General features: G+C 42.9%; 1 protein-coding gene across 1 annotated transcript in view; it reads right to left on the bottom strand.

The window, feature by feature from the left end:
- The window catches only part of LOC138664469 (V-type proton ATPase subunit S1-like protein), a 152,396-nt gene that overhangs the window by 65,813 nt on the left and 64,858 nt on the right, over nucleotides 1-21,725 (bottom strand). Inside the window, exons 2-3 of the mRNA XM_069751199.1 lie at nucleotides 10,137-10,183; nucleotides 9,873-9,934 (exon numbers count right to left, since the gene is read on the bottom strand). Of these exons, the coding sequence (XP_069607300.1) occupies nucleotides 9,873-9,934; nucleotides 10,137-10,183 (109 nt within the window). The remainder of the gene's footprint in view (nucleotides 1-9,872; nucleotides 9,935-10,136; nucleotides 10,184-21,725) is intronic.

The raw sequence follows: 21,725 nt of genomic DNA, 5'->3' as shown, positions 1-21,725 counted from the left end.
ATTTTTGGATGCTGAATCCAGAAATGATCTCAGTTTCTCTCTATCACGTCAAGTTTTTGAACTATAGGATTTTTGTCTTCGCAAAACTATGTAAACTACTGTACCTAAAAAGTGTTTTTTTTTTATTAAATAGTACAAATATGAACAAAAACTGAAATATATAAGAAATAGGCATGACAAAGTTGTGACTACTCTTACAAGTTGCCACGTAGCTCTATATGAGTCGAATTGTAATCAGATAACAAGTCTTATTACAGATATCAGTGCAATTGTGCTTCTCTGGCAGGTAAGTTGTGGAGGAAAAACTTGACGTGCTAGAAAAAAAACTGACTACATTTTTGGAATCAGCATGTCAATTTTAGTATAAATCAGCTCAAAAACCTAACTCAACAGAAATTTTTTTTCAAATTGTTCCCCTGTGTAGTGATTCTTTTTGTGCAGCCAATTTTGAGTGTAATCCTGGCAATTTTTGGGGGGTGCTATTGCTGTAAAGAGATATATATACAGCCTTTTATATCCTGTTACTGCGCGTCATTATTTATTATCTATTAGTGTTTTTAACAGATATAAAAAATTATTTTCTTGATTTTTATGTAATCATAGGCATTTCATCAATAAAGCCATATTTTATTTATCCTATGCCTTTGTATAATTTCTCGGCATTTTGATCTGTGTGGTATTGCGTTGGTTTTTTTGGAACAACATATCCATTTCAAACTGTCTTCCCATCTCACTTCCTGCCCCCTCTTCGACCGCTTACAATCTGGCTTACAACCGCATCACACCACTGAAACTGCCCTAACTAAAGTCACCAATGACCTACTAACTGCCAAAGCCAAGGAACACTGCTCTGCCCTCCTCCTCCTGGCCCTGTCCTCTGCCTTTGACACAGTGGACTATTACTACAGACCCTCTCATCTCTTGGCATGACAGACTTTGCCATATCTTGGGTCTTGTCATACCTAACATACCGGACATTCAGTGTCTCCCACTCACACACCACCTCCTCACCTCGCCCCCTATCAGTCGGAGTCCCGCAAGGTTCAGTCTTAGGTCCCCTGCTCTTCTCTATTTACACCTTTTGCCTGGCACAGCTCATAGAATTTCACAGCTCGCAGTATCACCGCTATGCTGATGACACACAGATCTACCAGATATCACCTCCCTACTAACCAAAATGCCTGTCTGCTATTTCATCCTTTTTCTCTACTAGATTTCCAAAATTATGGACAAAACAGAATTCATCATATTTCACCCATATCACTCGACTAACCCAACAGACCTATCCATTAAAGTAAATGGCTGCTCACTCTCCCCAGTCCCACAAGCTTGCTGCCTTGGGGTAATCCTTGACTATGATCTCAGCTTCAAACCACATATTCAAGCCATTTCCACGTCCTGCTGACTTCGGCTCAAAAATATTTCCTGGGTTTGTACATTTGTCCATCACGAATCTGCAAAAACTCTAGTCCATGCATTCATCAGCTCCTGGCTTGACTACTGCAACCTCCAACTTTGTGGTATCCTTTCTAACACTCTCTCACCCCTGCAATCTATTCTAAACTCTGCTGCCCGACTAATCCACTTATACCCCCGCTATTTCCTGGCCTCTTCCCTCTGTCTATCCCATCACTGGCTCCCCAATACCCAGAGACTCCAGTTCAAAACCCTAACCATCGCATACATAGCCATCCACAACCTGTCTCCTCCATACATCTGTGACCTAATTTCCCGGAACTTACCTGCACATAACCTCCAATCCTCACAAGATCTCCTTCTCTACTCCCCTCTCATCTCCTCTTCCCACAATTGCATACAAGATTCCTCCCGCGCATGCTCCCTACTATGGAACTCTCTACCCTAATATGTCAGACTCTCGCCTACCGTGGAAACCTTCAAAATAACCTGGCGACCTACCTCTTCCGACAAGCCTACAACATGCAGTAATCACCAAACCGCTACACAACCAGCTCTACCCTCACCTCCTGTATCCTCACCCATCCCTTGTAGATTGTGAGCCCTCGCAGGCTGGGTCTTCTCTCCTTCTGTAACAATCGCGACTTGTATTGTTTAAAATTACTGTGCTTGTTTTATATTATGTATGCCCCTATTCAAATGTTAAGCTGAAGAGCTTTCATCCATTAAAGGCCCCGTCACACATAGCGACGCTGCAGCAATACCGACAATGATCCGGATCGCTGCAGCGTCGCTGTTTGATCGCTGGAGAGCTGTCACACAGACAGCTCTCCAGCGACCAACGATCCCGAGGTCCCCGGTAACCAGGGTAAACATGGCTCTGCTTTCCGGCTGCCCGGCGCTCACAGCCAGAGCAGAGAAGCAGAGCGCCTGGGACAGACAGCGGTAGGTAAGTATGTAGCGTTTGTTTTTTTTTACTTTAACGATGGTAACCAGGGTAAACATCGGGTTACTAAGCGCGGCCCTGCGCTTAGTTACCCGATGTTTACCCTGGTTACCAGCGAAGACATCGCTGAATCGGCGTCACACACGCCGATTCAGCGATGTCAGCGGGACCTCAACGATCAAAAAATGGCCCAGGCCATTCCGACACGACCAGCGATCTCACAGCAGGGGCCTGATCGCTGGTACGTGTCACACATAGCGAGATCGCTACTGAGATCGCTGTTGCGTCACAAAACTTGTGACTCAGCAGCGATCTCGCTAGCGATCTCGCTATGTGTGATGGGGCCTTAAGTCACCATGGCTCGAGATCAAGCTGAAGGCTGTTAACAATAAAAATAAACACTTCTGGTGGTTTCTTATCTCTCCCGAGAGAAAAAAGGATCACACATGTTGAGATCCAGCAGCCTGATCCTTCTTTTTGCTGATATCTTCAATCAGAGGGAAGTTGGGAAACCTCATATACTCATATGGTCGTCTGGTCATGCCGAAATGTTATTAGTAGCTAACTGTTTGGTAAAGATATAACACTTCACCTACATAAAAGAGATGATTGTCAATCTGACAAGTGTATGTGGCATGTCATTACTTCGCTATCTTGTGCTCATAGGTTTTTATTAGCCAAAGTATACTAAAACAGTAACCTTTTTGCATTCGTTTGACAAAATATGTCGACACACTGGTATTTTTCTTTATTGAAAACCATAGTAACATAGTAACATAGTTAGTAAGGCCGAAAAAAGACATTTGTCCATCCAGTTCAGCCTATATTCCATCATAATAAATACCCAGATCTACGTCCTTCTACAGATCCTAATAATTGTATGATACAATATTGTTCTGCTCCAGGAAGACATCCAGGCCTCTCTTGAACCCCTCGACTGAGTTCGCCATCACCACCTCCTCAGGCAAGCAATTCCAGATTCTCACTGCCCTAACAGTAAAGAATCCTCTTCTATGTTGGTGGAAAAACCTTCTCTCCTCCAGACGCAAAGAATGCCCCCTTGTGCCCGTCACCTTCCTTGGTATAAACAGATCCTCAGCGAGATATTTGTATTGTCCTCTTATATACTTATGCATGGTTATTAGATCGCCCCTCAGTCGTCTTTTTTCTAGACTAAATAATCCTAATTTCGCTAATCTATCTGGGTATTGTAGTTCTCCCATCCCCTTTATTAATTTTGTTGCCCTCCTTTGTACTCTCTCTAGTTCCATTATATCCTTCCTGAGCACCGGTGCCCAAAACTGGACACAGTACTCCATGTGCGGTCTAACTAGGGATTTGTACAGAGGCAGTATAATGCTCTCATCATGTGTATCCAGACCTCTTTTAATGCACTCCATGATCCTGTTTGCCTTGGCAGCTGCTGCCTGGCACTGGCTGCTCCAGGTAAGTTTATCATTAACTAGGATCCCCAAGTCCTTCTCCCTGTCAGATTTACCCAGTGGTTTCCCGTTCAGTGTGTAATGGTGATATTGATTCCCTCTTCCCATGTGTATAACCTTACATTTATCATTGTTAAACCTCATCTGCCACCTTTCAGCCCAAGTTTCCAACTTATCCAGATCCATCTGTAGCAGAATACTATCTTCTCTTGTATTAACTGCTTTACATAGTTTTGTATCATCTGCAAATATCGATATTTTACTGTGTAAACCTTCTACCAGATCATTAATGAATATGTTGAAGAGAACAGGTCCCAATACCGACCCCTGCGGTACCCCACTGGTCACAGCGACCCAGTTAGAGACTATACCATTTATAACCACCCTCTGCTTTCTATCACTAAGCCAGTTACTAACCCATTTACACACATTTTCCCCCAGACCAAGCATTCTCATTTTGTGTACCAACCTCTTGTGCGGCACGGTATCAAACGCTTTGGAAAAATCGAGATATACCATGTCCAATGACTCACCGTGGTCCAGCCTATAGCTTACCTCTTCATAAAAACTGATTAGATTGGTTTGACAGGAGCGATTTCTCATAAACCCATGCTGATATGGAGTTAAACAGTTATTCTCATTGAGATAATCCAGAATAACATCCCTCAGAAACCCTTCAAATATTTTACCAACAATAGAGGTTAGACTTACTGGCCTATAATTTCCAGGTTCACTTTTAGAGCCCTTTTTGAATATTGGCACCACATTTGCTATGCGCCAGTCCTGCGGAACAGACCCTGTCGCTATAGAGTCACTAAAAATAAGAAATAATGGTTTATCTATTACATTACTTAGTTCTCTTAGTACTCGTGGGTGTATGCCATCCGGACCCGGAGATTTATCTATTTTAATCTTATTTAGCCAGTTTCGCACCTCTTCTTGGGTTAGATTGGTGACCCTTAATATAGGGTTTTCATTGTTTCTTGGGATTTCACCTAGCATTTCATTTTCCACCGTGAATACCGTGGAGAAGAAGGTGTTTAATATGTTAGCTTTTTCCTCGTCATCTACAACCATTCTTTCCTCACTATTTTTTAAGGGGCCTACATTTTCAGTTTTTATTCTTTTACTATTGATATAGTTGAAGAACAGTTTGGGATTAATTTTACTCTCCTTAGCAATGTGCTTCTCTGTTTCCTTTTTGGCAGCTTTAATTAGTTTTTTAGATAAAGTATTTTTCTCCCTATAGTTTTTTAGAGCTTCAATGGTGCCATCCTGCTTTAGTAGTGCAAATGCTTTCTTTTTACTGTTAATTGCCTGTCTTACTTCTTTGTTTAGCCACATTGGGTTTTTCCTATTTCTAGTCCTTTTATTCCCACAAGGTATAAACCGCTTACACTGCCTATTTAGGATGTTCTTAAACATTTCCCATTTATTATCTGTATTCTTATTTCTGAGGATATTGTCCCAGTCTACCAGATTAAGGGCATCTCTAAGCTGGTCAAACTTTGCCTTCCTAAAGTTCAATGTTTTTGTGACTCCCTGACAAGTCCCCCTAGTGAAAGACAGGTGAAACTGCACAATATTGTGGTCGCTATTTCCTAAATGCCCAACCACCTGCAGATTTGTTATTCTGTCAGGTCTATTAGATAGTATTAGGTCTAAAAGTGCTGCTCCTCTGGTTGGATTCTGCACCAATTGTGAAAGATAATTTTTCTTGGTTATTAGCAGAAACCTGTTGCCTTTATGGGTTTCACAGGTTTCTGTTTCCCAGTTAATATCCGGGTAGTTAAAGTCCCCCATAACCAGGACCTCATTATGGGTTGCAGCTTCATCTATCTGCTTTAGAAGTAGACTTTCCATGGTTTCTGTTATATTTGGGGGTTTGTAACAGACCCCAATGAGAATTTTGTTACCATTTTTCCCTCCATGAATTTCAACCCATATGGACTCGACATCCTCATTCCCTTCGCTAATATCCTCCCTTAAAGTGGACTTTAGACAAGACTTTACATAGAGACAAACCCCTCCTCCTCTCCGATTTTTACGATCGTTTCTAAACAGACTGTAACCCTGTAAGTTAACTGCCCAGTCATAGCTTTCATCTAACCATGTCTCGGTTATTCCCACTATGTCAAAGTTACCTGTAGATATTTCTGCTTCTAGTTCTTCCATCTTGTTTGTCAGGCTTCTGGCGTTTGCGAGCATGCAGTTTAGAGGATTTTGTTTTGTTCCAATCTCCTCACTGTGGATTGTTTTAGAAATGTTCTTACCTCCCTTCTGAGTATGTTTTCCTGGGTCGTCTTTGTTCGAGTCTAATGTTTTTCTTCCCGTCCCCTCTTCTTCTAGTTTAACGCCCGCCTGATGAGTGTAGCGAGTTTTCTGGCGAATGTGTGTTTCCCAGGTTTGTTGAGGTGTAGTCCGTCCATAGTAAAATGGTTACAAAAATATTCAGGATATCTGAACATATACAATTATTCTTCTAAAGGAAGATATATGCCACTGCACAGTCACACACAGTTATACATATTGGGCATATGGTTGTTTGTTTGTGTCAATGCCAAATGTAAGCCTCAATGCAGTGTTAACCAAGCCTTAAAGTAAAAGATATTAGTCATTAGAGCGAGATTTTTCAGTTTGTTAAAAAACTGCTCCAAATTCCATATTCAAAAAAAGATTTAAAAGCCAACATTCACCACTAGAGGGAGCCTTAGAGCTCACTGCAGACTCTGCATTAAAGCACCATTCCAGCGGGTTTTTTTTTATAGCAGCTTTGGAGCGGTGCTACTAATCTAGGGTCAAAGAGCCATATTAGGTTGTGTACTGAAGTTTTAATACAAAAAATGTTTTATTACCAGGAGATTATCACTGCATTACCAGGTCTCACATGCAGGCCAATCAAGAAGCTCCCAATCAGGGGTGTGGGTGGGGTTATAACAGCTCAGCATACAAATCACTGCTACAAGATGGGATTCTACCCAAACTACAGCAAGCAGTCCATAAGTGATACATCCATGGAATCAGGTTTTATACCCCTACATTATGCTTCTCTCAGATTATATAGCCTATTGACATATTTCCTTTAACTTCAATCATCAGTTTGGAATAAGCTTCCTAATGCCTTTTGGTAATGGTAACAGGCAGGAACAGGTTATCTGTTTGATCCAAAATTAAGCTGTGCATGCTCAGCCAGAACTGAGGACAGCAAGCGAGAACATGGGCAGTTTCTTAACAGAATGTTACAGTGAGGCTAATGTCACACAAGAGTATAAAAAAAATCATCCGAGTTTCATCTAGAAAAAGACAGGCGATGTCCATCTCAATCGTCATCCGTATGTACTGTAATTGTTTTTATAGTTTAACAGTTATTAAAATTTACAAGGCCAAATATAGTGAAATGTGATCCAACTTTTTTGCCCACTCATTTATTTAAATTGCTGTGATTTGTTTCGGTCCAGGAAAAAAACCATCGGAACAGCCAAGCTGAATAATATTGGCCCAAGTGATGTCGGCTTTTTCAAGGCGAGCACTCGGACTGAAAATACGCTCATGAGAACTTAGCTTGACAGTCACTGGTAGAGGTTAGAGAAGGAGTTACGAATACTCAACCAGTAAGAACTACCGGGTGGCATCTCCATAATAATAATCTTTATTTTTGTATAGCGCCAACATATTCCGTAGCGCTTTACAGTTTTGCACACATTATCATCACTGTCCCCGATGGGGCTCACAATCTAAATTCCCTATCAGTATGTCTTTGAAATGTGGGAGGAAACCGGAGAACCCAGAGGAAACCCACGCAAACATGGGGAGAACATACAAACTCCTTGCAGATGTTGTCTTTGGTGAGGTTTGAACCCAGGACTCCAGCGCTGCAAGGCTGCTGTGCTAACCACTGCGCCACCGTGCTGCCCCAGTGGCTTGACAGTCACTGGTAGAGGTTAGAGGAGTTACGAATACTCAACCAGTAAGAACCACCGGGTGGCATCTCCATTAACAATAGAAGATAAATAATGCATGGAGATGGGATTATTAGGGGGTAAATGCTGAGAAATGCGGAGGAAAAAAGGTCATCTCCAGCGACAGTTATCCAGGACAGGGATATAGTGGATAAAAAAATAGCCTTTATTGCACCATATCACTGGTTAAGGTGGCCAGCACATTGATTTTATATCTTGATACAATAAAGCCTATTTTTTTATCCACTATATCCCTGTTCTGGATAACTGTCGCTGGACTGGCTCCGTGCTGACTGCTTCTACCAGACAAGGTGCTCCTGGAGGTGGTGAGCTGACTTTCCATTTTCCCTTCCCGCTTTTTGTGTATGCTGAGAAATGATACACTTTTTGAAAATCAGACATTCTTAGATAGATAATATTAAGTTTTCAACACAAAGAACCCCCAGTCTGATTCTGGGAATACTTCTTTAAACAAAAAAGAATTTATGAACTTTAAAAGAAATATAATAATAAAAATAGGTGATTACCTTTAAGTTTGTAACAGTCGTACATGTGCCTTCCTGTATTTTTCCACAACCACCTCTTAAAGAGAACCTGTCAGCAGGATTTAGCCCTATAAACTAAAGGCATGGCCATAATGGCACTACGATGCTGATTAATATGATACCTTATGTAAAGGGATCTGCTCAGTGGCTGATGAATCCTCGCCTTGAAAAGTTTTTATAAAATGACGTCTTATGTGCCTTGGGGCAATACATGGGGGCAGGGTCTTCTTCTAGTTCTCCACCCCCCCACTAGCCTCTGCATTCAATTACCTGTATGCGCAGATCCAGATTTTGGCTCCGTGAAAAATTTACTGAGCCGAAATTTTGATCTGCGCATGCGCCATTTTATTGAAGTCCTAAATACAAGACACCGACTCACACTGCACAAGCACCGTCCACACAATAATTATGACAGCGATGCGGGATTTTAAAAAGGATGCAGGTCACTGAATAATCTGTACAAGAAGCTGAAGCGGCTGGTGTGGGGGTGGGAACCAGAAGAAGACCCTGCCGCACGTCCCACCCCGAAGCACACAGAACACATCATTTTATGAAAACTTCACATGGAGAGTATTCATCAGTCACCGAGTGAATCCCTTTACATCAGGTATCATATTAATCAGCATCATAGTGCCATTATTTTATAGGGCTGAATCCTGCAGACAGGTTTTCTTTAAAGGAAATCTATCACCAGATTTTTCATATCTCATCTGAGAGTAGACTGATGTAGGGGCAGAGAATCCGATTTTAGCAATGTATCACATACTTGGCTTCGTGCCGCAGTTTTGATAAAAAATCCTGTTATATCTGCTGCAGATCTACCAGCTCTCTAAATGGTGAGCTCTGTATAACCCCACCTACACCACTGATTGGCAGCGGCTTTGTACACTATGCATAGGCAGAAAGCTGCCAATTAGTGGTGAAGGAGGGGTTATACAGAGCTCTTGAATATGGAGGACTACATGACTGTAGGTTTAATAGTAGTGATGAGTGAATATACTCGTTACTCAAGATTTCCCGAGCACGGTAGGGTGTCCTCCGAGTATTTTTTAGTGCTCGGAGATTTAGTTTTCATCACCGTAGCTGAATGAGTTACATCTGTTAGCCAGCATAAGTACATGTGGGGGTTGCCTGGTTGCTAGGGAATCCCCACATGTACTTATGCTGGCTAACAGATGTAAATCATTCAGCTGCGGCAATGAAAACTAAAACTCCGAGCACTAAAAAATACTCGGAGGACACCTGAGCGTGCTGGAGAAATCTTGAGTAATGAGTATATTCGCTCATCACTATTTAATAGTCCTCTATTGATCTTCAGCTGATAAAACAGTGATTTTATAGCAACTACAGCTTGGAGACCTGCAAGTGACCAATCGATGAAATCAGTGTCTCTGACTCTACATTATGCTGCTCTCAGATTTGAAGGCTAAAACTTGGTGATGGATTCCCTTTAATAATCAGCCATGCTCTATATACCAACCAGTAGATTCCGTTATTATAGATTTCAGGTGAATAATATCATATTAATGTCAAAATGGCCATTCTCATTATCTCCACATCTTACCTGGTTATTCTGTTTTTGTGGAAATGTATAATCCTCTTGTATAGTGAACTTGATAGGATATCCTACAACACAAACCGTATATTAAGATACATTGTATACAACTTTTAACTCTCTCTACTTATCTGTTCATTGCTATCTATCAGGAGATAATACTGCTGGTTGCAGTGGACATTTTAAAAATGTCTACAATAATAAGTGACTAGGAAGATGAGTAAAATATGAATTATCTCAATTATGGCCTGTACTGAGAACATAAAGCCTTACCAAAACTCTGCGTAGATTCATTCTCTGAATAGGATTGCAAGTTATACCTTGGATGAAAGACAAAAAGGAAAAAAAACAATCATTGTAACAATTGTATATTTCTATCTATATTAGTATTACTGAATTATAAGCGTCTTTTCCATGCCGGACTCGACTGCCTGCTAAGGGCCCACCAGTAACCAACTCCAGGGCCCCACTTTTCAACTACATGCAAATGTGAGATTATTCACAATCCAAAATTTACATAACCATGAACTGAATAGATTGTTAAATGAATAAGATGCTGCCTCTATCTGTACATAGTGATCAAGTATATCGTGCCAATTTGCTCATATAATAGGGTGTTGCCCTACACTTGCACAGGGGCCCATGGAGGATTCTCCTATTCTCCTGTGGGCCAGGCCAAGCCTGCGATCACGGGGTTACCACGACAGTGTGGAGCCAGAAGACTGTGGCGTCTGATTGCTCCTACTCCAGCACTGAGAAGAAGCACTTCTCCTTCATTTTAAATGTGTTCATTTCTTCTTGCAGAACAAGGATTAATCTGCCATGTTGGAAATCCCTGTGCTCACACCTGTGCTCGGTTAGCCACTCCTTTTCCCTTTATAATCTGGGCTCTATTACTAATCCTTGTTAGAGCTAGCATTTGCTGCATGGCTAATGGTGGGAGAGGAGCATATATGAGGAGAGTTGAAGGAGTTATTAGTGACTGTTGCTTGGTTTCTATGGTAATTCCTTATCCTTCTCTGCTTTTGTTTATTCCCCTACCTTTACATCCAGTTGCATTCCTCTGTTACATGTGAGTAAATATTTACATGCCTGGAGTTTTGTTAACCCTTGTTCGTTTTGCCTTGTTTGTCGGGTTGGTGTACTATGGTGTACAGAAGCGCCCCGTCTTCCCTGTGTGGGGGAGGAGGACTGACAGAGGACTAACTTAGGAGATAAGGCAAGGGCGGAGGCCCTGGAATCTTTGCCATCTGTAGTATCCTGAGTAGCAGAGTGACCTAGGGCACCCCCTAGTGCTAGGGACAGGGAAGAAGCCATCACCCGACAGCTGTGTCATGACACCTGCATCTTGTTATACTTTGTGATCCAATTTCCTATTGTTTGCAAGATCAAAAGTTAAAAGGGGTTGACCAAGACTGAGATATTAACCCCTTTCTCACCTCGGACGGGATAGTACCAGCGGTGAGCCCGCATCAAAGGCGGGACATGTCAGCTGTTTTGAACAGCTGACATGTGCCCGCAATAGCGGCGGGTGAAATCACGATTCACCCGCCGCTATTAATTAGTTAAATGCCGCTGTCAAACGCTGACTGCCGCTTCTGGCCGGGTGGCCGGAAATGAGCGCATCGCTGACCCCGTCACATGATCGGGGTCAGCGATGCTTCTGTATAGTAACCATAGAGGTCCTTGAGACCTCCATGGTTACTGATCCCCGGTAGCTATGAGCGCCACCCTGTGGTCGGCACTCATAGCACTCCTGCTGCATAGCAGCGATCTGATGATTGCTGCTATGCAGCAGAGGCGATCGAGTTGTGCCAGCTTCTAGCCTCCTATGGAGGCTATTGAAGCATGGCAAAAGTAAAAAAAAAAAAAAAAAAAAAAGTTTAAAAAAATGTGAAATAAAAAAAAAAAAAAAAAGTTTAAATCACCCCCCCTTTCGCCCCATTCAAAATAAATCAATAAAAAAAAAAATCAAACCTACACATATTTGCTATTGCCGCATTTGGAATTGCCCGATCTATCAATAAAAAAAAGCATTAACCTGATCGCTAAACAGCGTAGCGAGAAAAAAATTCAAAATGCCAGAATTACTTTTTTTGGTCTCCACGACATTGAATTAAAATGCAATAACGGGCGATCAAAAGAACATATCTGCACTGAAATGGTATAATTAAAAACGCCAGCTCGGCACGCAAAAAATAAGCCCTCAATCGACCCCAGATCATGAAAAATGGAGACGCTACGGGTATCCGAAAATGGCACAATTTTTTTTTTTTTTTTTTTTTTTTAGCAAAGTTTGGAATTTTTTTTCACCATTTAGATAAAAAAATGACCTAGCCATGTTAGGTGTCTATGAACTCATAATGACCTGGAGAGTCATAATGGCAGGTCAGTTTTAGCATTTAGTGAACCTAGCAAAAAAGCCAAACAAAAAACAAGTGTGGGACTGCACTTTTTTTGCAATTTCATCGCACTTGGAATTTTTTTCCTGTTTTCTAGTACACGACATGCTAAAACCAATGATGTCGCTCAAAAGTACAACTTATTTTGCATTAAATAAGCCCTCACATGGCCATATTGACGGAAAAATAAAAAAAGTTATGGCTCTGGGAAGGAGGGGAGCGAAAAACGAACACGGAAAAATGGAAAATCCCAAGGTTATGAAGGGTTAAGGTCTTATTGACTAGCTGATATATGGTGCTACAGTCATAGGAAGTAAATTGGGTACATCGCTTTCCAGATTATTATGCAAATAAGATTTAAATGTCATAACCATGTAATTTGTTTGTTTTTCAACTAAACTCATGGATGGTATTGTGTCTCAGGGATCTGTGGATCACTAAAATCAATCTCAAATACCTTTAATGATTAGATTGCCAGGTAAGCCCAATTAAAGGAAAACTACTTATGAAGGCTGCTCCGCATTATTAAGCAGACCACAAGGTTCAAGCAATATGGGAAAAAACATCTCTCTGCTGCTGAAAACTGTCAAATAGCACAATGCCTTGGACAAGGTATGAAAACATCAGATATTTCACAAAAATTTAAGTTGGATCATCATACTGTGAAGAGATTTGTGACTGATACAAAGCATAGTCAGGTTCAAGCAGATAAAGGCATAATGAGAAAGGTTTCTTCTAGACAAATTCATCGGATTAAGAGAGCAGCTGCTAAACTACAATTACAAAGCAGCAAACGTATTTGAATCTGCTGGTGCCTTTGGAGTCCCGCAAACCTCAAGATGTGAGATATTCCAAAGGATATCAAATGTGCATAAACCTACTATTCATCCACTCCTTAAACAGTGCTCACAAGCAGAAATGTTTGCAATCAAACTAATAGGTCCAGAAAATATATTTAGTGTTAGGCACTTCAAAGTTCATCAAACAACAAAAGCAGGTGGGCAGTCTTTCCACCTGATAAGAAGCGAATCCAAACCAATTCAGGATAAAACAATATATTTGTATTAATTTGCAAAAAATATAAAACCAACTAAAAAGACAGGGAAAGGGACCTCCAATAAAGGAGGGGAAACTACTGCAGACCATTATTGAAATATGTAAATAATGGTTGGGAGGTAAATGGGGTGAAGAATAGGGGTCCTAGTATTGATATCATGCTGGTTCCATGGGTTGAGAAGATCACAAAAGGTTTCAATGCAGTTCACTCATGGGCTCTGCGGTACACATATCCCAAAGTGCTTCATACCAGAAAATTCAGCAGAGAAGAGGTGGTTTATAATTATATCCTGAACTTAAGTCCTACTTAAAGCCATACTTAGACAAAATGTCTACCATTTACCTGCCTAGGGATGGTCACAAGGAGTGCAGTGTTCCCCTCACACCTGACAGATGCTGTTTCGCTGCTCGCTTCTTCCACGGGCATAAAATGGTTGCAATAGGCCCAGACATACATGAAGAATACTTTTGCAACAGTTCTGTTTACTGGTGAAAGCCGTGTAATCCTGGATGATCCAGATGGATGAAGTGGATGGTTGATGGATGGCCACCATGTCCCAACAAGTCCACGACTTCAGCAAGGAGGTGGTGGAATCATGTTTTGAGCTGGAATCATGGGACTAGAGCTGGTAGGTCACTTTAGGGTACATGAAGGTGTGAAATGGCCTTGGCAAAGTATATAGAGTTTCTGAATGACCACTTTCATGGTGCAAAAAAAACATTGCTCTCTGTAGCAAAATCATCTTCGTGCATGACAATGCCCCATTTCATGCTGCAAAGAAGACATCTGAATCATAGGTTGCTTTGGGTAGAAAAGGAGTAAAAAACTCAAAGTGTGGCCACCATTCTCCCTTGACCTCAAAACTATTGAGAACCTTTGGAGTATCATCAACCAAAGTGTTTATCAGGGTGGGTGCGAATTCCACATTAAAATAACAGTTCTCGGAGGCTATTCTGACATATTGCAATGAATTCAAGTAGAAACCTTAAAAAAACTCACAAGTTCAATAGATGCACAAATTATGAAGGCACAAGGGGTGCTATGTAACTTAGCCCGTTAAGATGCTTTTCAATTAAATAGCTTTTGACTTAAGTAAATATGACCTTCTAATGCTGCAAATTCAACAAATTACCATTTTCAGTTTATTAAAACCAATAAAATGTTTGGAAACTCCATTATACAGAGGAGTAGTGCATTCTGAGTTCTCAGTTTTGAAATAAAAACAACTTATCATTGGGAGATTTGTCCAATAAAATTTGATTTACACTCTAACAGTTGATGGTTTGAACATTATACTGACTCATTTGCATTGACTATTTAGTAAAATCAGAGAACTGTTGCTGTGGGCTGGTGATTCTGCAAGATTTATAACAGCATCTTGTCAGGAGCTGAGAGAGAGGATGAGGGAGGTGAGCCGCTAACTGCTGTATGAAAATAAATGAGCTAGAGAGAGGTGGATTGTATGCTAGGAATTAACTTCTCTCCAGGAATGTAACTACTGCCTACTCTTTCCCACAGTTAAAACAGGCACTGTTGACCAAGATCTATGGAAGCTAGCTGTACACTACGAAAAATAAAAACTCTGATTGCAGGAGAGGACAGCAAATAGTAACCCGTTGAAGCAATTACACGCGAAATGGCCATAGTCCTTTCTCTCCCCAATTGCAAATTTGCTTATGTTCATGCTGTCTAATTAAAGAACATGTCAACCTAAAAAAGCAGTCCAATCCTAAGTATCAGGACCCTGTCAGCACCGGTGTGCTGCCACGGCTGAGCAGGGTGACTCACCCACACTGCGGGAGAGCCCGGGGTCAGATTGCACGGGAAAAGCTCAGGCAGACAGGACCTGTGCAGCGTGCTGAAGGTAGCAGAAAACAGAAGGACCTACGATCATGTGACCACAGGGGGCGGGACTTAGCGTCCTGCTACTGGAGATAAGTGCAGGATTTTACAGGCACCCTGAAATAGAGGAAAGGAAAACTCAAGTCATACAAATGGGGGTTATAAACGAAGAGGGCAGCGCGGTACAGAAGGGATGAGCAGAGAATAGTCAGAACGTAAGCAAGTAGTCATACACAGAGATAGCAGCGCAGTACAAAAAGGGACAGACAGAACTCTAAATGGGGACAGAGCCAGATTAGAACCAGACAAGCATAAAGTAGCACAGGCACAAAACACAGGCACAACAGGGTCACACACTCGGCCAAGGGAGGGTCAAAGTATAGGCGACAGGAGGGCTCCACAATGAGGCTATAAAATGCCTCCCAGAATCCCAGAGTGAGGCCATCCTAGTTAACCCTAAAACCACCTAATCCTAGAAACTCAGCAGACCATGACAGTACCCCCCTTTTAACGGGGGCCTCCGGACCCCCAGGTTTCTCAGGGTGTCGGGCGTGGAAAGCACGAACCAGGCGGTCAGCATGTACCGATTTGGCTAGTACCCAAGACCGATCCTCCGGGCCGTATCCCCTCCAATGCACCAGATTTTGCAAAGATCCCTGAACCTGCGTGGAGTCCACAATATGTTGCACTTCAAACTCCATATGCCCATCAACCAAGACTGGAGAAGAACCGGCGTCTGAATCCTCCCTCACTGACCCCAAAGGTTTAAGTAAGAACCTATGAAACACATTACAGAGTTTTAAAGAGGGGGGCAGATGAAAGCGATAGGCTACCGGGTTCACCACTTCCATGACTTCATAGGGGCCAATAAATTTAGGTCCAAGTTTGACGGAGGGCACTCGAAGGCTTATGTTCCGTGTGGAAAGCCAAACTTTATCTCCACATCGCAACATCTGAGCAGAGTCCCTTTTTTTATCTGTAAAACGTTTATATTTTTGCTGAGCCCTTGAAATATTTAGTCGAACCTTTGAACAAAGATCCCTGAGACAATTGATCCTGTCCTCTGCCCCCGGGCAATCGGAATCCATACGAGAGAATTCACCAAAATGAGGATCTATCCCATAATTAACAAAAAATGGTGACCTACCGGTAGACTGGTTTACCCGGTGGTTGATGGCGAACTCTGCTAACGGTAAGGCATCAGACCAGTCACTTTGCAGGGAAGAAGTCAATCACTGCAGAATTTGTTCAAGCGACTGGTTGGTGTGTTCAGTTTGTCCGTTACTTTCTGGATGATACGCTGAGGAAAATGACAAAGATATCCCCAATTTTTTCCAAAATGCCCGCCAAAACTTAGACACAAATGGAGTCCCTCTATCTGACAAAATATTCATAGGCACCCCGTGCAAGCATACCACCTGGGAAAGAAAAAGTCTAGAGAGAGTCTCTGCTGAAGGTAAGCTTGCAATGGGTACAAAATGTGCTAATTTAGAAAATCTGTCCACAATTATCCAAATAACAGTATTTCAAAGGAACAATGGAAGATTGGTAATGAAGTCCATGGACAAAGGAGTCCATGGTCTTCCCGAAATTGGTAAAGGCACCAATTCCCCAGCCGGCAATGAGAGCTTTTAGAACGGGCACAAATTCCACATGCAGCGACATGTTTCTTGACATCCGAAGCCATTAAAGGTCACCAAAAAACTCTTGCCACTGCTTCTCGCGTGGCCGCTATACCCGGATGAGCACTCAACTTCGAATCATGGAACTCCCACAGGAGTTTGGTACACAAATGTTGCAGAACAAATAATTTGTCTTCAGGTTTGGACCTTGGTGCTGAAGATTGTGGGGGCTCAGTCTCCTGCTCCAATTTCAATGACACTTCGGCAGCCACGATACTGGGTTGAAGAATGGGGGATGGACAATGGTTCAAAACCACATGACAAATCATTAGCCTTCACGTTTTTTGACCCTGGACAAAAAGTAATGAAAAACTGTAATCTGGGAAAAAAAAAAGTGACCAGCGGGCTTGCCTGGGAGTCAGTCTCTTAGCAGATTTGATATATGTAATAGGGTGAGCCACCCCCTCCAAAAAATGCCTCCATTCTTCGAACGCCAATTTAATAGCCAAGAGCTCCCTATTGCCTATGTCATCATTTTTTTCAGCGGGAGAAAATTTCTTTGAAAAATAGGCACAAGGCCTGAGATTAGTTAGGGAAGCCGGTCCTTGTGATAACACTGCCCCCACCCCCACCTCAGAAGCATCAACCTCAACCACAAATGGCATAGAAGGGTCGGGTTGAACCAGGATAGGAGCGGATGTGAAACAGTTTTTTAGCTTTAGAAATGACTGTTTAGCTAACGGGGACCAATTCCTGACATTTGCCCCTTTACAAGTGAGATCAGTGAGAGGCTTCGTTATCTGTGAGAACCCTTTAATAAACTTGCGATAATAATTTGCGAATCCCAAGAAGCGCTGGAGTCCTTTAAGGTCCCGAGGCTGGACCCACTCCACAATAGCTTGCACCTTCTTGGGATCCATGCGAAACCCCTGAGGTGAGATTATAAGACCTAAAAATGACAACTCTTGAACAAAAAAAAATGAACATTTCTCGAGTTTGACAAACAATTGATTTTCTCGGGGCTTCTGGAATACAGTTTTAACATGTAACAAATGTGACTGTTTATCGGCAGAATAAATCAGGATATCATCCAGATATACAACTACAAGGTGGCCAATGAGGTCCGAGAACACAACATTAATAAAATTTTCGAAACCCGCTGGTGCATTTGTGAGACCAAACGGCATTACCAAGTTCTCAAATAATCTCTCAGAAGTAAGAAAAGCAGTTTTCCACTCATCCCCTTCCCGTATCCTTATCAGATTACAGGCCCCTCTGAGATCCAATTTAGAGAACCATCTGGATCCAGAGAGCTGATTACAGAGATCGGAAATCAAAGGCAGGGGATATGTATTCCTGACCGTGATTTTATTTAACTCTCGAAAGTCGAGGCAGTGATGTAGGCTGCCACCTTTTTTCTTAACAAAGAAAAACCCCGCTGCCACCGGGGAAACTGAAGGTCTTATGTGCCCCTTATGGAGGCTCTCAACAATATATTTTTTCATAGCCAGGCGCTCCGGACCAGACAAATTAAACAAACGAACTTTGGGCAATTTGGCTCCTGGAATAAGATTGATCACACAGTCAAATGGCCTATGAGGGGGTAACACCTCGGCCTCACTTTCTGAAAAAACGTCCTAAAAGTCTTTTAGGTACTCCGGAATACCCTCCAGACTAACAGAACACAGAGACAGGTTTTGCAATTTTCACACAAAAACAGATTTATGGTAACAGTCAACACATTTGGACCCCCACTTGACAATCTCCCCCAATTCCCAATCAATCATAGGATTGTGGCATTGAAGCCACGGCATGCCCAAAACCAGCCCTGCGGGCAATTTGTCCATAACAAAACATTCAATTTCTTCCATGTGGGAAGAACCAATTTTCAACACAAATTTCTCAGAAACAGAAAGAATCCTAGTTTGGGTGAGAGGAGATGAGTCGATGGCCATGACTTTAAGTGGGGTATGAAGCCTGACTGTCCCTATCTGGTGTTGGGAAATGATATCAGAGCTGACCAGGTTGAGAGATGAACCACTGTCCACCAGTGCTGTAGAGAAAAAACGATAATTGTCAACCAACAGTTCAACCTTGAGAAAAACCTTAGCACATGAGGAAGAAAGTGCCTTAAGGTCTGAGCAGCCTCCTCGACCACTACCCAGACCTAGTCGTTTCCCGTCGCCTTGGAGGATGACGGACACAATAGACACTCCTTTTTCCAGTGACCGGACTCACCACAGTAAAAACAGAGCTGTTTCTCCCGGTGACGTTCTCTCTCTTTTTCTCTGATAAAGTTGACGCCTACTTTCATAGGCTCAGGAGTAGCAGATGCGATACCAGTCTCTTTGCTGCCGGAGAATATAGATGTCTCGGACTGCATGATACCCCTAGCCCAAAGCCTGCAGTCCATACGGACTGCTTGGCATCCTCCAAAGTGTCTGGTGGAGGATGAAGGGCCAGTGCATTTGGAGGTGTTCAGACAGGCCTCTGCGGAATAGGCCCCGAAGGGCAGCATCATCCCACGAGATCTCCGCTGCCCAGCGTCGGAACTCCGCACAGAACCACTCAGCCGAGCATTTACCCTGGAGCACATTCTGTAATAATTATAAGGGTACTACAGAATCTGATAGCATGGGATAAAGCCAGTCTGAGAGCAAAGTTGCAACAAAAGATGTATTTACTCAAAAACAGAAATGTAAACAGAACTAACAGATATTTCTGCAATTGTAACGAGGTCCTCAGCTCTATATAGAAAGTCACAACAAACAGAATAGCGAACAAAACATGGTACAGATATTCCTGCAATAGTAACGAGATCCTCAGCTCTATATTGAAAATCACAGCAATCTGAGTAGCGGGGCGCGACTGCTAATGTGAACCAGTCCAGCAAGGAAATTATGTGGAAGCAAACAAGAAACTTAAACGAGGAAGTCCAATAAGGTTATAGTGCAAATGCACACAGTACTTAAAAGATGAAGTCCAGCAAAACTTGCTTACACATGTGCACAGTACTTTTTAGTAGGAGTCCAATTGTTCACAGATGATGCTTCATGTGAATGACGTCCTGGAAAAGAGAGGACGAGGGGAGAAAGAGGGAGAGCGCTATCTAAGCGTAGTAGATGAGTACATCTTTCTTGGAGAGAAAAGCACAGCTTGAATCTTGCTCACCTGGTGTGGTTGTGCAAAGAGGCACAACACTGGGAACAGTTTGGTACACAAAGGAAATCCTTCCATTGGTGTACTGCACGTCGCAGCAGTTCCAGGGGCGAGAGGTAGCTGAATGGGGTGAAGCAGACCACCGAGTAGTAAGCAGCAGAAGCAGGGAGTTAGCCAGCAAGCAGGCAGATGCTCAGGAGCCAGCAGCACAAAATACTGAAGCACAGGTGAACACAAGACCCGGACTTAAATAGTCAGGACAGGAAGTTCCATGACAGGGCGAGATCCAAGACTCCATCTTGGATCAGGGCGAACAGACACCAGGAAAGTCCAGAATCCTTACACATTCATCACCATATCTTTAGCCATACGAACCCTTTCAGAATCATCATTTATGCGACCCAGGGCTTCAAAAAAGCCATCAACAGTCATTCTCTCTGGGGCAGAAAGAGATAGAGAAAAGCCTTGTGGAGCACCCCAAAGTAGGGAAATGATGACCCCCACCCTCTGGAACTCGTTCCCCAGAGGAGCGGGGCCTTAGAGAAAAAAAAAGCTTGCATCCTTCTCTGAAGGATCTGAACTCTCTTTTATCCCCTGAGAAAGGATCTGGCAATTTGACCGGAGATTCAGGGGACATCTCTACCCCCAGAACTAGGAGTCCCTTCAGCGACAACTCCCTGCACAGTACCCACCAACTGTTGCTGGATATGGGCCATCGCACGCTGTTCCACACTGAGTGTCTTGAACATTTGAGTCAGGTTCTTGACCTGATCAGCCAAAGCGTGCATGGGATCCATACTGCTAATTTGCACAGAAAATCACACAACTTTCCCCAACCTAAAAAATTAGGGTCGCTTATAATATCAGGACCCTGTCAGCACTGGCGCGCTGCCACGGCTGAGCAGGGTGACTCACCCACACTGCGGGAGAGCCCGCAGTCAGAATGCATAGGGAAAGCTCAGGCAGACGGGACCTGTGCAGCATGCTGAAGGTAGCAGAAAACAGAAGGACCTACGATCATGAGAACACAGGGGGCAGGGCTTAACGCTTAGTGTAGGATTTTACAGGCACCCTGAAATAGAGGAAAGGAAAACCCAAGTCGTACAAACGGGGGTCATACACGGAGAGGGCGGCGCGGTACAGAAGGGGCGAGCAGAGAATAGTCAGAACGTAAGCAAGTAGTCATACACAGAGATAGCAGCGCAGTACAAAAGAGACAGACAGAATTCGAAACAGGGACAGAACCAGATCAGAACCAGACAAGCATAAAGTAGCACAGGCACAAAACACAGGCACAACAGGGTTACACACACTCGGCCAAGGATCAGAGTATAAGCGACATAGGATGGCTCCACAACGAGGCTATAAAAAGCCTCTCAGAATCCCAGAGGGAGGCCATCCAAGTTAACCCTAAAACCACCTAATCCCAGAAACAGCAGACCATGACTGTTATGAAAGGCAATTCAGTACCACAATGGACATAGCGGTCAGAGCACATACAGTGATCTGACAATAACCCAAAATCATAGAACGAGCTCTGAGACGTGGGAACTCTGCAGACCGCAATCCCTAATCCTCTCCAAACAACACTAGAGGCAGCTGTGGATTGCGCCTAACTCTGCCTATGCAACTCGGCACAGCCAGAGAAACTAACTAGCCTGAAGATAGAAAATAAGCCTACCTTGCCTCAGAGAAATACCCCAAAGGAAAAGGCAGCCCCCACATATAATGACTGTGAGTTAAGATGAAAAGACAAACGTAGAGATGAAATAGATTCAGC

This window comes from Ranitomeya imitator, chromosome 1, assembly GCF_032444005.1.
Source record: "Ranitomeya imitator isolate aRanImi1 chromosome 1, aRanImi1.pri, whole genome shotgun sequence".
NCBI classification, from domain to species: Eukaryota; Metazoa; Chordata; class Amphibia; order Anura; family Dendrobatidae; genus Ranitomeya; species Ranitomeya imitator.
Note: the sequence above shows the minus strand (reverse complement) of the source record. Positions and strands in the feature narration are given on the sequence as shown.